We start from the raw sequence: 20,465 nt of genomic DNA on the forward strand, positions 1-20,465 counted from the left end.
AATAGATTGTGGACTCAATCATAGTCCAAAGAATGTAACTGTTCCTCGATACAGAATTCTAAAACTGACCAAACGACAGGTGTCAAAGGCTGAAACATAACCCAGTGACTTTCCATTTATGCTCTCATGGTATAGTTTTATATAAATTGGTCCTGAACTCCGGTTTCATATAAATATAGAATTTCTTAGCATTAAAATAGATGTTTTTAGCAGAACTTGTTGGAACTTAGCATTAATGAATAAGGAGTTTGTGTTTTGAAAAAAATGGCATATGTGGGATACATATTGCTTTATGAGCTAATTGAAGAACTTTATTTCCTGTTCTTGAACAGCAGAGATGCTCCAGTGGTGACTGCTTTATGTTCTGTATCTCTCTCCTATTATAGTAAGAACTATGAGTCACCCACTGAGTTGACTGCAGTAATATTATGCACATTTCATCATTTCCTACTGCATTTCACTCTTGGTTAATACCACGTGTAAGCCATTGGAACCAGAAGCTTGGGTCATCATTTCAAAACTAGTCATCTGTCCTCACTCCCAGGACTGGAATGTTACTTTGTTGTTATCACCAAACATAAAAGAGCTCTGTAAGCAGCACAAAAGTCCCTTATTATACTATGAGCAAGTACTTCCAATGCAGTGAGGTAATTTTTTTAAAATTCCAGTAGAATTCTGTCAGTTACTAAAAATTAGGTGATGATTTTTATCTTAACATTTGAAATTCACAAAGTATCTGCTGTGAAATTTAGGTCTTATTTTTTGTATTTTACTCAGCATATTTCTCACTAACACTTGCATATTTCCACCATGGTAAGTGCTTTTCCATAGCGATAAAGAATCTGCAGAACACAAAACTGTTTTCCATGCACAATAACTTTTCAAGTTGGCATATGCATCACGAAACAACTACTTCCCAAACAACACACTGATGAGATAACCATTCCTTCTTAATGTTTCTGTAGTTAAATAGTTCCTTTCCTCTCAGCAGCTTCACATTCATCTGAATTTTTATCACAGGAGGAATTGTCTAGGACACACACAATTCATTTTCATCACAATGTCTCCCTTCTTGTTACAAATAAATTGATCAGGCTCTTAATAGCACTCAGTTCCATACACTGACATAAGTTAGGTACTGTTAGTTTATTGACAGTTGAAAGTTCATCTAACAAGAGGCTTCATAATGCATAAAATATAATTTGCTGCCATATATCAAGAAATAGAATGTTTATATAAAGTTAATACAAATCTGCACGTCTATCAACTAAATCTTCAGTTTTATATTACAGATTTTTGCATTATTACTAAACTTCCTTCTGTCTAAAACTAAAATATGTATTGCTGGTATCTGCTGAAATTTAGCACACTTATTCTAACTTCCTTATATTTTGAGCACCGTGAATGTGTAACAACTAGGTAACATTAATTGCTGTCGTCTTTCACAACAGTTATCTTGTGAAGGTTCATGGACAGAAAGACCAGCAAGAAACAAATTTACAAATATGTTAAATGAGGGGAGAGAATTACTGGCTTCTCATCTGGTGAAAGAAAAACTGTTTTCATGTGCATCTTCTTTGTAATTAACTGTAAATGTAAATATTATTTCTTTTTTTAATGCGGGTGGTGGTGGTGGTGAGCATATCCACAATTGACATTTAGGATTCTCATTTACGGGTTCAGTGATTATACTTCTGGAAGACAATGGTGGCAAAAGATGCATTTAGTTTTGTCATCAATGAACAGTTTACATCAGCACATTATTTTTCTCTCTATCATGAATCTTAAATGAAGAAGTCAAATGTGAATTTCAGACCGTAATCCAATTTAGAAACTATTACTTTAGGCACCAGACAAGTCGCCATAGATCCATACATTATGCCGTGACAAATTTTTTCAAGTCCCTTGTTAATTTCTTTTTCTTTTTTTCTTTTAATGATAGGCATAAAATTGTTTTATAATTCTTTTAGGTTTCCATTTTCTTTTGTCAGAGACATGCATTTTATTTAGCTTAGTAACTGTTGGTGTAATAACATCAGTAACAGTAATAGATCACACCCAAGGAACTGCTTTGTCATTTACAAACAGCAAAACTATTTATATCACTGGAGATCACTTTCTAAATTGAAAGTATGCTAACACTTTTCAACGAAAACTCTTCAAGGATGTGGAGCATCTCTGTTATCATTCTTAATATTCTGCTGTAAAACACCTCTTTTTTGAACATGTTTTAGGGATATTGCAGACAATACTTTTTTCAGAATGGAGCCAGGCTGCCTTAAATTGTAACTACTAACAAATTTAATATCTAAAGACATGCACATTTCTGCAGATTTACGCAATCATTACAAAGACTAAAATCTTTACTAGACAACAATGTAACCTTATCTCAAAGACCCTTTTACACAACAATTAATTTGTTAAGTGCTATCTCTCTTTCATGAACATTTTCCCATTGTTTTTGTTGGCAACCCAGTTAAAATTTGTTTATATTTTCCTTTTGTTACTACTGAGCACAAACACATCCCTTATATCCAGTGCATGTATTTTTGTTAAGCACAAAAAACACCGACTTACATCATTTTATCATTACAGCTAACAGTTATCACTTGTCTCAGTATACTAACAACAAATGGCAACATTATGCATGTGTTACAAAATAATTTATTCTTTATGTACAATCGATAATTGTATATATTTTACACTAAGAAGCTATTTGATTAGACAAAAATCTCTCTCTCCCTCCTCCTCTCTCACATTTTTAGTGTTGACAATAACATAGAAACCTAGGCAACCTAAAACAGAATCTTTGATAAAAATAAATATTCACTGCAGAAATATTCACAGCAGCCCAAGCAGAATTACAGACTAAAGCATAACATGAGAGCAACCAAACATTACTTGTTACCTCAGTTGCTACTTTACACTAATGTGAATTATATAAATTACCTCTAAATGAAGCATTTACATGCTAAACAAATTTTATTCGTCTTCCTGTCTACTCCCCGTAAGAGACTTTAAAACTGTCACAATGTTTGAGGGGGGGGGGGGGGTGGGGGGGGTGGGGGGGGGGGGGGGGGAAGTTGAAGTGGTTCTATACATATATATTGATACTTATGTAAGCAAGTACCACTACTATTAAACTAATTTCACAGCCATACTAGCTAATGAGGCTATTTTTATGCTGCAACTTGATTATTCTTTCATTCTATATAGATGGAGAATAAACAAAGTGTATTCAGAGCATTCAGAGAACATGACATGATCAATAAAGCCAGAGATAGCTTTACATTCTTGCCACAGAAATCTGACACTTCCTCCTCCTCCAAAAAGAAATAGAGATATCCTTCACGATTGACAAAAGTGGTTCTCAACAGCTACAAAGACAAACTTTATAGTGTACAATACAAAACAGGAGTGTATGATGTTCTGCAAACAAAATGTAGTTTAATGATACAGTGTTCACAAAATTTAAACTTGCTAAATCGTAACAGCCGACTGTTTGCAAAGCCAGAGTAATGTAAGAAATAAACCTGCCCTTTTGCCAAAGCTGCTCATGTGTCCAGCACTGCCATTCCAAGGTGCATTAAAAAAATAAAAATAAAAATAAAAAAAACACAATTTATTTTTCCGAGTACCGTGTTTACCTTTGCAACCCTTAATGGCCAAAGATGCATTTGTTTTTTAAGAATGTGTAATGATAATACGTTCTAGATATGTTACAAACTTTTCTGTGGTAGCCACTGTACACATCGTCTAGCCTTATTTATGCCAGAAACAGCTACTAGCCTACTTATACCATAAGTTGTCACTCATATGACACTAAACCTACCATATATATTAACACAAGTGACAAATTTGTTAGTATTACTACAGTAACAAGGAGTAACTTATACTGCTCAGCTCTCAACAGTAGAAGGAAGAATAGCAAAACTGACGTCTTCTAAAGGATCTTTATTCAATAAAGGCTCACAAACAATGTGAGAAATTTCCTCTTCTTAATTATGGCAATCCCTGAATTGTTACACAGTCCTGAAAATAATTCAAATAGGATGAGAGAAGAAAGGGAAGTAAGGTTAAGAGTTCTACAACTCATTTACAACTGAAACATAGGAGCTATAGCACAAGCATGGATTGGCAAAAACATGTGAAAGTAAAGCAGCCATATCCCTTTAACAAGTCCTACCTCAGCATTTGCTTCAACTGTTTTATGGAAATGAAATTCCTATTTCCTCATCCAGAGTTTGGATTTTAAACTGTCATCTTCCTAGAGTGAGTCCAATGTCTTACCACTGTGCTACCTAGCCAATAGGAGTAGAGATGAAACATTTTATTAGTAATTGGGAGAACTGGTTACAGTAATGTTTTCGAGTTGGTGTCATACCAGAAGCATAAGGCTGATTATCATTCTCCTGGTGACAGACAAACGTGAAATTGTAGAACATAGGCAGCTTCATTCAGCAATGAGAATGGTTCAAATGCAAAAACCACGAAGATTTGGCTGAAAAATGTAGTACCTGTCACTGAGTTAATATTGGTGTAAAACCAGTATTTCAAGGAAAGTCAAAGATATTTCTGATATAAACCCATAGCATAGAAGTGGACTTAGTAATAAAGTTCAGGACAAAGACCCTAATATATCAAATATAGGTTGTGAATGGACTTCTTTAGCATCTAAAGTCATTGCAGAAACTAGACTAAATACGATTAGTCAAAAATGGTTTTCACTGTAAACGTACTGAAACAAGAACAGTAACTTTTTTTATATAATTTGTAATTAATATTTTTGTTTACATAGGCCATTTTCTTGGGCATTTCTGTAAGATATGGTACTGGCAATGAACAGAACTTTAGTGTTTACAGGTTATGGACTTTTCCTTGGGTACTTTTAGGCCCCTTGGTACAGGGAATATGGCAAGGAAGCTCAATTCTTTATGCATATTGCTGCAGAATGAGCAGCAGTGTGGAAGGCCTGTATCTTTCATGCAATGTAGCCACTCTAATCATGTTTTCTGCTGATATATATTTCTCTTGCTGTAGATAGCGGCATTCTGTATCTGACAAGTCTTAAATAGTGACCACGAGGGTTCAAAATTCAGGGCAACTTATTCGAACACAGCACAGGGAAATGGAAATTTGGCAATAACGACTACTAGAGAGATACTGCACAAAAAATTGTTTGACTCCTAAGACTGGCAATGGGCAGAAACAGAATTGTATTGATTCAAACTCTTCAGGCTACTAATGACTCAAGAAAATGTTTATGAATAGTACCTGTTTTCATAACTACTCAGAAATGTAAAGTATCCATTCTAATGTCGAACAAACCAAATATTTATTTCAATTTTAAGTGAATAGAATACTCACTATTGTTATAACTAAGAATTTTTTGGCTTTTTAATAAATTGAGGTTACTCTGAACAGAGTGTCTTCATTTTTGACAAAAAATGAAAAATCTGTCAGTTCTGACTAATAATAGACTAATAATAGAATGAGTCTATTTTTTGTGCTTATTTGCTGCTAAATGGCTGCCCTATATGGTTATTTCTTTGTTTTTCCACTCGGTATTCTTTAATATCACACCACTTCAGAATTGTGCTCTCGATAAAATGAGGTCTTTACTAAAAAAAATTAAATAAATATTTTTAATTAATCATTCAAAGACCCTGCAGCCAGAGCCCTAACAATGTGATCTTGTGGCCCCTGTCAAAGTTGTGCCCTGCAAACCCCCCCCCCCTCACCCTGTGAAACTGCCTTCTTGTAGTTTTTTAATCCAGATTTAAAGTTTGTAAATAAATATAATATAAATGAAGCAATACTGAAAAATTATGTAAATGTACATTTATGAAGAAAATTGCAAATAATAAGTCAGATGTATCATTGTAGTAAATAAATTACAAATTTTGTAAGCTTCCTAAAAATTTAAAGAAAATCAAAATCTGTATAGTATAGTTTATGGGACTGTACATTAGTTTTTGTATGGTATACTATGAAGCACATTTTATTTGCTGCTCAAATTTTAGTGCATAAATTTTTCTTTAGAAATAAAGGATATTTAATAGGAGTTGCAAAATATCTGTTTCCATCAACAGTCTTTTTATTATAATTTTACTTTGCATTTCCTAGCATTGAGCATTAATTAGATCACTGGAGACTACCAGCTGTGTCATTCTTTTGACAAGATAAATTAATTCAGGTCAAATGAAGGTGAATGCAGACTTTCAAATGTAGCTATCAGCATTAATGTGCTGAAAATGCATTTGTAAGATGCTACAGTCTTTGGGATTGTCTTACATATTCTCAAAACTATTTTCATGTATGGATAAGCACCTTTTAGCCCCAACCTAATTCTTAAACTGATTTTTCCACTTTCTGCACTGTATCTGTGCCCCCACTTTTGGTGGGGCCATATCTAGCCACCCCCTGGTTATGTCCTGCTGGCAGTACATGCCACAAGTGAGCCATGTTCTTGAGTTCCTTTATTAAAATATCTGAAAGAAATAAGCATCAAAGGGGCAGAGATATTCCCAGAAAATGCGAAAAGGAAGGCAAGTTTCAAGTCATGAACAACACATGAATTACAATAAACATGGAAAACTGTGTGAAGACTTCTGATTGAACAGGCTTTAAGAAAGCATGAGAAACTTTTCCCGTTTTGATGTGTTATCAACACTGCCAGATGCCAAGTCTGATCATATCTGTCACTCTAGTTCACACACTATGCCACCCAGGCACGTATCAATGTCTCCAAGTGTTTCCGATGCCGCAGCACAAGTTGCAACAAGAGTCTTTGTTAAGAAAGGCAGAGTATGAACTTTGCATCACCATCAAAATTACTCCAAACTTACATTTCACTTGACAAAAACGTATAAGGTTTAGCACCTACAATGTGGCAGCTCTGCCAATAATTGAACACTTGCTGTATCTTTTACCTACTCGTAAACATAAATTTCTTTTAGCTGTTACCAGAATAACACAGTGAATGAAGCAATGACTGTTCTATACTACAGTCACTACTACAATTAAATTTGTTCCATTTTGCCATTTCATAATGATCTAAGATTTCAAAGCTGTGTAAATGAAATAAATAACTGGTTCACGTTGATAGTTCAGCCAGGCAGCTGTGCATGTGATACTAATTACCATTACCTTTAATAACTATGTAAACAACACAAGTGCAGAAACAAATGTATCACATTCAGATTCACTAGAAATTCTACACATCACAGTCATGCTTCCGATGTGTGTGTACTTTTTTTTTTTTTTGATTTAGTCATTTGTTTAGCACCTGAAGACAGCATGGGCAGAACAAACTACAGAACCTTATCACTCTGTAAATTAACAATTATATTTTGACATTCATAAAAGGTGTAGAAATTAGGATAATCCTAAAGTTGAATATTTGAGGATAATTATAGCCCTAGTAAAATAACTGTCTGCTACACAGATCTTCCCTTGATCTGTAACAAGTCATCTTGGTAATACATCGGCCACCAGAGCATGCCAAGTTTGTTATCATGGCACCCTTTTCTTAAAAGGATTGTTACATAATCTGAAAGTTTTGGAATGTAGTGTGTCACTAACAACTAATGTCAAAAAATAAGCACTGTAACATCCTCTCTCATATTTTCATTACTTTATCCAAATACATGTCAACATCCAGTGACAAACTAAATAGCTTGTAACAATGTAACATTGCTTAATAAACATATATGCAGTCTAACATGCTTAGACTTAGGCTCTATGAATTTCAAAAATCTTAAAAAGGAGTATCGAGTTCTTATAAGAAGACACAATCATGCACACACTTGTGACTGAAGCAATGTCGAGTTGAAAAAAAAAACACCCATTAAAATAAAAATAATCTGGCAGTAATACTAGCTTCAATAACTTTTACATTAGCACTTTGCAAAAAATTAAGTGATTTATGCGAGAATTAATATCAAAACTTTTCTGATTCTACAACTATGTGAACTTGAGATGAGACATTACTACCCATTTATCAAAGCAGCAGAAACTAAAAAAAAAAAAAAAAATTTCTAACACTGCATGCCAAAGCTGACATTTTGTATGTGTAGGTTCTGTATGCGAACAGTTCTAGAGCAAGGGTTCCTGGTCTAAGTAAGTTTGGTTGCTGCATGTGTAAATCAGTCTGAGAAATGTCTAAGCAAAATCATGTTGCATGTGTAATTATCTGAAGATCAGATAATAATCACTCATTTACACACTTTGTACTAGTCAAAAAAATTGAAACCAAGTTCAAAAGGAAAATAAAAGCGAATGAAGCAACCATTTATGGCCACTGCAAGAATAAATTTAATTATTTTCACTGTACATTATTATGAATATAATGGCAGAAAACAAGTACAGAAAACAGCACTACATCAGTGTAAAAAAATAAAATACCACATTCATTCACACACAGCAACAATGAAGCAGGAAACAGCACATCTCCCACATATTCAACATATTTGCATTTGCACACAATTAAGGCAACACTAACAATTTTATACAGTATCCATTGTATGCATTAATGGTTTGGCAAGCCCAAAGCATTAAGTCCATTTTAAATACTAATCGAACATCAAGGCTGCCCGCAGAATGCTTTGTATTTTCCACATTTCTTCTGAGGTGAGCAGTTCTTAACATTTCTAGATTATAATATTTACTGCAATTTAAGATTACATTTTCCAGCAAAATACAGAAAAAATATATTGAAGGATAGTGTCATACAAATATATTGATCTAAACTATAATATTTCACATTTTCATCATTATACTTGTCATTTTTGTGACCATTTCTACATACTGAATTTTTATTTTGCTAATAGAACATAATGCCTTTTTGTGCATATATGGCATTTGTAAACTTCTATTTTGTATCTGTCGATAATTTAAAATTGTTTTAGACAATTTGTGGTTTAACAGTCCCACTGCTTTAATGAAGTTGTTTGAACAGGCTTTTTCTTTTTTAAATCAATACAGATATTTCCATGAACACAAAGTTTTACCAAATGCGAAACACTGAGAGAACAGTGTCAGATCTCAGAAAAAATTACTGGTAACTGTACTGTCCATCTCATCAAAAGCTTCCAAGTTGTCAGTCAGTTGGTATATGAATGGTAACTTCGCACCAGTCTTTATTAAATAAAATATTCAGAGCAGCACAATTTAAGTTCATACAAATCTGGTAATTTCGAACTTTTACTGTGATATGTGATACACTAAATTTCGTTGTTTCTAATGTCTGATTTTAGTGATTTCATACAATTAGCAAGACACACAATTTGAAGTGTGCTTGAAATGTTACTCCTCATTGACATCAAGAAATAGTCTTCACTCTTCTATAGATTAGCCTCTTTCAAATACAGAACGTTCACCTTCTGCAAGTACCAATTAATTGAGAAACATGCTGCTGGCACTTAACAGATTGATCTAAAAGTAACTCGTGTAATCATCTGCAGTCTAAAAAATCATCTTCCAGAACAATGGTTAATTCACTTTCATTTCACTTTAGCTTGACAACTTTCATTACTCACTGTTCAACAGCCTAACTGACCAAAACAGTCTGCTCTTAAGTATAACCATGCACTGCATATCTCACCAGCTGTTATTCAATAATTCTGAGTGATCTGTTACAAATTCATTTCCTATTTCACGGACAGAAATTACCTGACTAATCTCTTATACAGCAACTGTACACTTACCAGACTACAGAGTTACAATTTATGTACACTGTACAAATTCTATGCATTATCCTTGTACTAATTTCCATTATTCTTCTTGGAAGAAATATCACCCTTCTACATGATACATAAAAGCATCCTAGTATTTAAATATTCCACACAAAAATACAAAACAACATATTGTCTATCAAACAAAGCTGTTATTGGAGCCTGGTGACCCCACACATTTTTCCAGATCATGCAGTCCATTATCAAGGATAAACTTTTAATAAAACTGCACATTAGCAGTTGTTTTCAATTACACTTTTTACAAAATAAAGCTGGCAGAAACACGCATTCAGTATTTTCAAATGTCATTCTGTTTGCATTCCTAGAATCTGAGCACTTTCAGCAGCACTGTTCAGATGAAAGCCCAGCATTCCAAGGTCTTTACAACGAAGTCTTTCTGTGGCGTCAAAGGCTCATTTCCGTAAGTACTGCAAGGCTCTGTCCGCCCCTGATAGAGGTCACCATCTAACCATAAACCGAATTTTCCACTGAAAAGAGACAAAGAAACAGACTTTAAATATTTAGAAATCCACAAACAAAGCACTAAGTCTACATTTTACCAAAGTAGAACACCTATTCCCTGACCGTTCTTCCATTAAGGCTTTAGCAAATTATTTTTCAACTCCACTTAATATGACAAATTGTGTTGTGTAAATCTTTGCACTAAGGAGAACTTTAATAATTAGGAACACCCAAGAACTAGACTAGAAAATGAAGTTAGTTAATAAATGGCATAAACCGGATTTACTTGATCTCGTAAATGTAAATTAAAATCAACCTCTGAATGATTGATTATTTATTTTACATTTTTTGCACGTACGCCTTCAAGCTGATCTCTTCTGCAAACGACACAGATAGGTTGTGTAGAATACAACATAACTTTTACACACAGTTACGGTACATACATTTGTCTTGATATTCTAATTATATCAGATGTTATAAGAGAGGGCAAGCAGGTTAGAATTCACTGAATGAAGACAAACATGTATTTACTAAGAAGGCTTTCAAGTTCCTTTATAACAGATTTGGTTCACAAGGTTTCAACACTTGTGGCAGCTTGTTGAACCATATCTGCCCAGTAATATAAGGACTATCGTCAGTTATTTTTAATTTTGTCCTCTGCCTGAAGTAGTTCCCCTTAATTCTAGTATCATAATTATGTGTATCACTGTGCTTATTTACTTTTTACTATTCAGAAAAAAGTATAGTAAGTTTATACAAATACAAGGAATATACTGTTAGATATTTATGTTGGACAACAGTTTCACAACAGGACTTTGTGGATTTTAGTCCATGCCTTAACCTAATGGCTCTTCCCCGTAGAACTAATATTTTGTTCAGGTGCAGGTCTGCCGCACAACCCCGCAGTTCAGTACCATAATTAAGGAATGGATTAACTGTTCCATAGTAAACAATTTTTAGTGTGTGGATTGGCACAATTTTTGCCAACTAACTCACAAGATACTGCCAATTTTCTCACACAAATTAGTGATGCCGTTTACCCAGTTCAGATTTTTGTCCAAGTGTACACCAAGAAATTTAATGTTATCTGTTTCTGCTGATGTAGCACCACAAATATTGTTTATTTCAGCATCACGAGAACCAGTTGTTTTAAGTGTTAGTAACTGGGATTTACTGATGTTGGTGTTTATACCCTGATGTAGAAAATATGTGGTTACTTCCATCACAATCTTAGTTGCAACCGAGTGTAATGTCTCCAAGACTTTTTCATAAAAGAAGAGGGAGTTTACTAGGTGTGAGTTGACGGGTTGTGTCATGTTTGCGAGGACATCTTTTAAGCAAGAAAGCAACTACTTTTTTTTTAGCAAATGCTAACACATCCTGCAGTGAATGCAGCAGTTGTCATGAATGTACAAATACACTGCCACAAGTTGTAACTACTTCATTTGTTACTAGTTTTGTTCATCAGACTTGGTCCTCTTCAGATATTCATCGACCTGACAGCAACATGCTGCAAGCTTAAAGCTACATGATGTGGAGTGGAGTCCCATGCTTTTAACATGTTGGCACCTGGGCAATGAACATCTGAAGAGATTTGGCAGTAATAAATCCAATAATCAAAATGTGTGGCAGTTTACCTGTGTATTAATAAATACTTTTTCCGAAGTTATTACTATTCCAGTTTTATTAGCTACAGCTACAACAGCGTACTACTTAAAGCAACAAGAAACTTTAATGTGGAAGTGTTTGCAAGCCCCTCCCTCCCCACAACTGGACAAATTTTCTTAAAATCTATGATGTAAATATTACACTCCTGTAAACCTCTGTAATTAATGTCGTGACTGAGTATTGTGACAACTTTTGCATACATACTGGAATATGTACATACTGCTTTTTGTACATGTGTGTACTAAGTAGAACATGGTACAGGGAGGTTGCTGGAAAAATTTAACAAAAGATGTAACTGCAACATTATGAGCAGTGAGGAAAAAACTAACAAAAAATTATCTCAGGAACGTGGACGTACTGAGAATGCTCACAGATTCAAATATATAAAATGAAATCAAGAAAATTCTAGCTTGTGGATATGAGTATGAGTAAAATGCTCTTAGCATGCTGTTTACATGTATAGCTTATAAATTAAAAATGGTTTCAATTTTAGTACTTACTCGCCAGCTCCAATCGAAAGGCTTTCATTGTTGCCTTTTATGAAATACAGATTGTCTCCTGTCCAATTGAACACTTGGAACTCTGGTGTAAATCTGAAGAGAAGCGATTCTCCTGTTCCATAGAAGTGGTCACTCACTTTCAGGGCACATGATGTCAAGGCACCAAATACCTGTTAACAGATTTGACACATATTAAATAAAAACAACACTACTGTTATTCTACAAATGTGTTTTCATCACCTATCGTGCAGTCTTCCTACAGTAATGTTTTATTAATATCCTGTTGTTGGAATATTTCCATCTCCAACTTTTAACACAGTATTTATTTTTTGTAACTTTAATGTAATTTCATTGTCTCACAGCTACTATAATCAGATAGTTTAATATTATTTGCCTTACACAGTTTGTTTCATATCTAATAAGTCTCCTAACTACCTGTGCTTTCTTTCCTTTGAAAATAATGTCATTGTAACCAAGGAAACACTAAGCCATCAACAAGGGAGAAACAGTAATTATATTATGTAACTGAGAACACAACAGCACATTTGAAAGCAACGACACTAATTTACTAGGTAACATATCTTTATCTCACAATCACAAATAGCCACTATAGCTATAGTTTATTGTTAATACAGTGTACAGATCACATTCCCATAATTTGCTTGTACTTTGTTGATGTTTATCTCTATTTGTTGCAGCTCTTTGAGGATTGTCTCCCTCTATTTCCTCTAGGGAAAACTATGGCTGGACGAATTTTATTTTTTGTGTAGTGCAAGAGTTTAGTTTTTTTGTGACCAAATTCTGCAGTAATGCCAGTGGTGAACTTTACTGCAGAGTATCAGCTAAAAACAAGCCTTAAATAAAATGATGTCTGTGATAATGTATCTAATACTACTTTACAAACTATAGTTGGATTTAGAAATCAATGATAAATCACTATTGCATTATATCATCCTGCTCTTGTTGGGAATATTTCTGCCAGGAACAAACGTTGGGCATTATTAACGCTAGGTGCCCTTGAAAACTATTACACATGAAATCAAATTTTGATCATCATAAATTACTTCCCAGTTTTTTCTTCTGTTAGGTCTTACTAGCACTCCCTCACTCTAACTGCATGATGGAATGGAAAATACTTCATGTTTGGAGATATCAATTAGCTCTATTGCTGAGGAATGGCACTCCGTTATCCAATGCAAGAGTCAACTACTTGTATTGTGCGGAACTTTACTCCACATTTTTTTATACACAACTGCATCTGTTACCTTGTACTAAAGTAATATGGCATTGATTTTTATCATACTATGCACATCTGCTTAGTTTCTGTGACTTCCGAACAATGTTCTGCTGTACAAAGTAGACGAGAAAAATCTAAATGTATGTTCTGTTTTTATGTTAGGAGCTTTTTACAATTTGATGAACAAAAATGAATGAAGTTACCCTATGTGCTGTTGAAGCTGCTATTTTATTTTCCCCGTTAATTGTTGCAGCTGTTCCTGTGTTTGTTTGTCAGCTCTGACTGAAAATATTTACCCCTAAAAAAGGCCTACTGAAAACACTTTAAATCACAAAGATTTCACAGGAAATGCTTTGTTAACTTTGTTGCTGACCAGAAATACACACATATAGATCATCCTGTGTATCATGCATGATGGGGAGATGCATTACTCGTATCACTGTGCGATTGATCCAGGTTAATGAGCAACTATTCAAGATTCCACATATCACTGAATACTTTATACAGGGCTTCCTGTATCTCTCAAATAGTGACCACCTTCACATCACTGTGAGAAGCATTCTTACTTATATGCCTGGTGTCATCCCAAGTAGCTCCTGCCTGAACACTTTGTGTTATTTACAAAGTATTTGCCCACAGTTATACAATACTGAAGGTGTTGGAAAGTTTAGATCAACATTGATAGACTTGCAACAACTTTATGACCTCTTGCTTAATTTGGTAGGTTTTACGACAAAAGTCATTGACAAAATTCTAGGCAAAAAAAGACGAAAAGAAATGGCGCAGATTACATTTTATAGTGAAAATCTCAAACAGGATAAGTAACACTTTGAAGGCAATAGGTAGTTGCTTGTTCAGTGCATCAGACAAACAACCGAACATCACTAAAAGCAGGGTTTATAAAATCATATGCCCAAGTGTCCGTCTTGCTACATTGGACAGATTGGAAAGTCAATCTGCACCAGGCTTAAAGAACACCACAGAAGCTGGAAATTGAAGAATCCCAATTCAGTCTTTGTGGAACATTGCCTTAACAATAACCACAAACACATAACAGATGTATAAGTTTTACACAGAGAGGAAAACGGGCCTAAACTCAACCAATTAGAAATTTTAGAAATGAAAAAACAGATGTGTACATCCCCATACCTATTATTAAATGGGCAAACCCAAGTCAATTATTCACCTCTTTCAGATGATATCACATCTTCGGGATAGAAGTCAAACTCTGGACCTCAATACATTAGTAGATACAAAGTTCTTGATGCTAATTTGTCAAAAACAGATTTTAAGCCCGTGGCTGTGTACAAAATATAGGCTGACTGTTACACAGAAGATTACAGCTACCACCCACTTTTTATAATGCTACTTATTGAAACAGTGCTGTTATTGGTGTCTAACTGATAGGTTCATCTTCAGATGGCTAAATCAAGTTGTAAAACACAAACTAGCCAACTGAAAATCAACCTATCGGTTCGAAACCAGTAACGGTGCTGTTAGATACATAAATAGCATTATAAAAAGTGGCTGGTTGCTGTTATCTTCTGTGTAGGAGTCAACCTATACAAAGTTCTTGGCTGATGCTTAACTTTATTCCTAGTTAGGTCTAGTCACATTAGTGTAATTGCTGAATTGTGTAATTCCATATTTGTCAAAAATGGTCATTGAAGTAATTTCCCATTAAGCCTGTGATCGATACATTAAGAATCTGAGATGACTATCTTTGCATTATCATCTTTGGAATCAGTAATATACTTGTAAATGGGCTTATAACCCAAAACCTAGGTTGTGCAACAACCTAGGTTGTGTAACAATAGTAAAATTAGTGAAAAAGGCAAAAAAAGTCTTTGTTGAGTTAATTTACAATGTTTCACCAAGAATCCACAGTTGATTCAATTAAAATAAAAGGTAAATATTTCACTGCATGATACTGCTGGAACTCTGCAGACACACACAGCCCTCTTCTCTTAAACACTTCAAGAATTACCTGGTTGGTATCGTGGATAGTTTTATTTGAAGTCTTAATGCCAGAAGTGAGTTTCTTTGGCACTGGCATTCCCTCCAAGTGAAAAAGTATTAGGAGTAGTGGAATGAGGAAATTAAGGCAAACAGCTTGAGGTCATGGCACAAACCCAGCTATTCCCCCCTCCCCCCAAACTTTACTACACAGAGTTTGACTAAATAGACAACAAGAAGAGCTCTTCTGTTATCTTTTGTTTAAGGACAAAAAAATTGCGAAACCTAATGCTCTTAACAGTTTAATGGAATGTAGGACAATTTTAATGGCATAAAATGAGATACTGCCTATTTTGGGGTGGCGAACTGAGGAGGAGGATATTTTCTGAAAGCTTAGCAATGATTACAGCCTTTTTTGTATTTGGTGAGTACACAATGCCTGAACTATACAGGGAGTTTTTATCTTTCCTCCTTCCATCATTTACATTCCCTGGACTATGAAGTAACATTTTCTTATTCTAGCGAGGTTGTCGGAGATATGTACTTGTAAGGCCATAAGCATGTAAAAATTAAGATCTGTTCAGTAATCAATGGAGATATGCAGTTGGGAAATATTGAGGGAGATCAAAAAACAAACACCATGAAAAGTATGACTTAACTATGACCATAATGAGAATGAAATGGAGGTGGCCTGACACACAGCCTGAGATGACAACCTAGTGGAAAACAGATGTCTGACATTAGAAAACATACAGGATCAATGTGGATGTGTATTTGATGTAGACTGTAGCTTGTGCAGACCAGTAACTAGAACAAAAAATTATATGCACAACTACTGATGGAAAGAGAAAGACTCCTCAGACATTGATTCAGAGGTTATGTAACACTTTAAAAGTCTCTCATGACTGCATTCAGAGGGCCTTCTCCTTCACATGAGAGAGAGAGAGAGAGAGAGAGAGAGAGAGAGAGAGAGAGAGAGAGAGAACGAACATGCGAACTGTTTCTACAGAATAACAAATTCTGTGAAAAATATTTCAAGCACTGTCATACAAATTGAGTGCTTCAAACTCTTGCAGTACATTAAGATCATTTATTCCACTTGCTACTGAAGTGGGTATAATTTATCACCTTCAAATTCCAACAATCACTAATGGGTAATGTTCGAAAGACCTGGCTCTTTCCCTACAAAAACTGAAAATTTACGATTATTTTTTTCTGGAAAAAATGCCAAATCAATACTGTCATCATGTAAGAAATACTTTTACTCACATTATTCTCTGTGTCTTCTATAACTAAGAGGATTGGGCTCTCCAACCTGTTCATCTTCCGATACATTGAGTTCAAACTGAAACCATGTTGTGAGGTACTGAACACAAGTGTCCACACATACCCTGAAACAAATCATTTCTTCAATATTTTACAAAATAGCTGCCTCTGAAAGAGGTTCATGAACAAGAAGTGGAATGGTAGCTAAATCTGAATAATTAGTAAATGATGAGGTAGTTGTTCTGATTAATATATCAGAGTTTTAGTCAATTCTGAAGCAGTAAGGTGGGACCACAAGAACTATAGGATTATGAATGTGTGGGGACATGTGGTGGTGGTGGTGGTGGTTAGTGTGTAACGTCCCGTCGACAACGAGGTCATTAGAGACGGAGCGCAAGCTCGGGTTAGGGAAGGATTGGGAAGGAAATCTGCCGTGCCCTTGCAAAGGAACCATCCCGGCATTTGCCTGAAATGATTTAGGGAAATCACGGAAAACCTAAATCAGGATGGCCGGAGACGGGATTGAACCGCCGTCCTCTCGAATGCGAGTCCAGTGTGCTAACTGTGGGGACAGGAAACATGGGAATAGGCAGCAGGAGGTCAAGTGCTGCAAAAGCATTTCTTTGGAGAAGAATATTCCTTACTTGCAAGGTAACAGATTATACTGACCTTTTATGAAACATTGCAGTAAGAACTATTTTGTACATTTCATTGCTCTAATCAAAACATTTTGATTATTATGGTACTTCACATATTTGCTAAGGTAAATACTGAAGGTACTATGCACTAGTGTACAATTTACTGATAGCAATGTATGATGACACTAAATATTTTGGAAGCCAAGAAAATTCATATATGAAACCAGAAACTATCATTTTCAAAACCATAAAGTAGAAGTCAAATTTTTAACATTTGAATAACTGCAAGCAAGTATGAGGTTTCATTGAAAAATTAACTTTTTTAAGGACAATACACTACACAACTAAATCTGGTGTAGAAGCACTCACCTTCAGCTCGGGCAGGCAAGTGCCTGCAAAGTTTGCGTCTGTGCTCTTCTGACAAAATCTCTGTTGTACCCGAAAGTTCTGGCAATGTAAATTCCAAGTCAATACTGGTGGAATTATTGGCATACAGTGCACGGCGTAATTCCTCGCTCATAGAAAGCACCTGAAATATATTACAAATCTAGCTGCAGATTAATGTGGCTACACAGTGCATTTAACTGTTACTGCATTTTGAGCTTACCAGGGAGCATATATTAAGCCAATTGACTTAATAATAGGACACAAGTTCAGAGAAATCTCTAATTATTCATTACTCATACATTTGCAATGCCTTGACCTCATTTTTCTGATTTTTAATACTGCCTCTATGGTGACCATGTGGTATTTGTTAAACATTCGGCAATTTTTAATTCTGTTTGCATCAACACTGTTAAAAGAATTTAAGAATTTAATTACTTTATATTTTGTGTTTCTTGACCGATCACTGAAAGTATGGATAACTAACTTTTCTTGATTGGTGTTAACATTAATCACTGGTCTGTTCTATCTTGTCCATAACTGTATTAAACCACTTAATTTGGCAGGTGTTAGTAGTGTTGGACCTGATAGTATCCAGAAACATGATTAACATTAATAATAAATATCAAGCCAGTAAAAATTTTAATGTTAAAACCTTTTCCATAGGTGACTAAACCAAACAGTCACAAAATGAACCATACTTGGTATATCTTTCAACATAAAGAACAATAATTCACAGTATGTATTTCCTTACTGACAAAAGTCGCTTTATTGTGACATCAACAGTTGCAATGTGAATGCCAGGCTAACAACATAGAATCAGTCACAGTGATTTTAAATGATGTTTAGACACATCCATCCCTTTGGTTTCCATTTTTGTGTATATTTCACTGAAATTCTAACTCAGGTTATGGCAAACAATTTATTTCACAATAAAGCTTTTTTGCTCCATATACATGAAATGTCTTTGCCTACAGCAAAGAAGAGTTGCAACTAATCTTTATGCTAACTACTTTCCACTATGGTGACTTGACAACTACTGCATGCAATCTACAAATAAATAATCATGAAACATCTAACACAAGCTTTCTAATTTAGTACAAGAACACACAAAAGTAATGAAATACTTTGTTACCAAATCCAGTAAATGGTGCGAAAATTTGCTGTATTCTTGTTTATACTGCTTCACAGAGTAAACAATACTACATATTTAAATGTCACTACTTATAAAACAATTATCGGTGTCCATAACTTGACTGTAGCAAATATTTGACTACACTAATTCCTTTCAAAGTGATTGGAGTAAGTACATAGCATCTGAAGCTGCAATAAAGGATACTTTTTGAGGAAGTCAGGGACAGAAAAAACTTTTCAACATTATTCGAAATGTGATTTGGAGTTATAAAGGGAGATTGTTGTGTAAGGCCGACTTAGCAAGAATGAGCGAAGGGTGTATGAGGAGGATAAGAAGCAGCTTCTTTTACAGATGAATCATCCTGGCACTTACTTTAGGCTTCTTAAGAAAACAGGAACTACTTAAGGAAACAGGAACACCTTACTCCGGACATAAGCAGAACCCCTGTCATCCTGAATTCGAGCCCAGTGCTTTACCCATCCTGCTGTCTCAAACTTTGCAGACAGGAGAGCAACTTGCGCATTTACTAATTGTTTCTCCTAAGTGTAGATTAGATTAAATTCCTATTATAATGGTGGTGATACAGGATGAAAAATAAATTAATAGTCTGCCAGACAGCGTTTAACTCTGGGGTGGTTAACAGATGATGCAATTTTATTTAGGGATATGAAGTCACAAAATTACAAAATGCAGAGAAGCTTTGGGATGCTCAGCTTTTGGCGTGGAAACTAGCACACCTGATGAGTAACAAATTTTGTATAAAGCAAATCAGAAGGTAATTTTTTCCTACTATAAAAATTTATATCACTAGAAACTGTTGTTATCTAGTATCTTATTTGTCTACAGTGACTTTCAGTGAAATCCAATAATGCTACCTACAAATCGCTCATACGAAAGATCCTGAGAAAGCTTAATTCCCCCAAAATGAAGGTTGCTTGAGAAACATTCACTTTAACAACTTGTGAATACTGTTCCTTGAACAGGGGTCCTTGGGGTTGGGTTAACACAAGAGGATTTTTGTACATTAAGCAGTTTGTACCAAGGCTTTGTTTTCCTAAATCAAATCTTTGACAAATATCTCTGCTCATAAAGTACACCAGTAAGTACAGTTCATTAGAACTGGCACACAGTTCATTAGAACTGGCACACAGTTCATTAGAACTGGCACACAGTTCATTAGAACTGGCACACAGTTCATTAGAACTGGCACACAGTTCATTAGAACTGGCACACAGTTCATTAGAACTGGCACACAGTTCATTAGAACTGGCACACAGTTCATTAGAACTGGCACACAGTTCATTAGAACTGGCACACAGTTCATTAGAACTGGCACACAGTTCATTAGAACTGAATGTATCAGCAGAAGAAAGTGCCAACGCTGAAGTAGGAATTACTCTGATCATTTTATTTGTTGTACTTCCGAATGCAGCACAAGCTAGTAAAAATATTATGAAAAGGAAAGTTGCTACTTATCACATAGTG

The 20,465-nt window shown here is 34.9% G+C and overlaps 1 protein-coding gene across 9 annotated transcripts in view; it reads right to left on the reverse strand.

Annotated features, from left to right (window-relative positions):
* Positions 1-8,292: 8,292 nt before the first annotated feature.
* LOC124591006 (oxidation resistance protein 1) overlaps positions 8,293-20,465 on the reverse strand; it is a 775,097-nt gene continuing 762,924 nt past the window's right edge. For all 9 annotated transcript variants that reach the window (XM_047131701.1, XM_047131696.1, XM_047131697.1 and 6 more), the window contains 4 exons: positions 17,831-17,990; positions 16,827-16,948; positions 12,365-12,534; positions 8,293-10,222 (listed from right to left, as the gene is read on the reverse strand). In XM_047131701.1, coding sequence (XP_046987657.1) covers positions 10,087-10,222; positions 12,365-12,534; positions 16,827-16,948; positions 17,831-17,990 — 588 coding nt within the window. In that variant the 3' untranslated portion in view covers positions 8,293-10,086. The remainder of the gene's footprint in view (positions 10,223-12,364; positions 12,535-16,826; positions 16,949-17,830; positions 17,991-20,465) is intronic.

The sequence above is a fragment of the Schistocerca americana genome, chromosome 2 (assembly GCF_021461395.2).
Source record: "Schistocerca americana isolate TAMUIC-IGC-003095 chromosome 2, iqSchAmer2.1, whole genome shotgun sequence".
Lineage (NCBI taxonomy): Eukaryota > Metazoa > Arthropoda > Insecta > Orthoptera > Acrididae > Schistocerca > Schistocerca americana.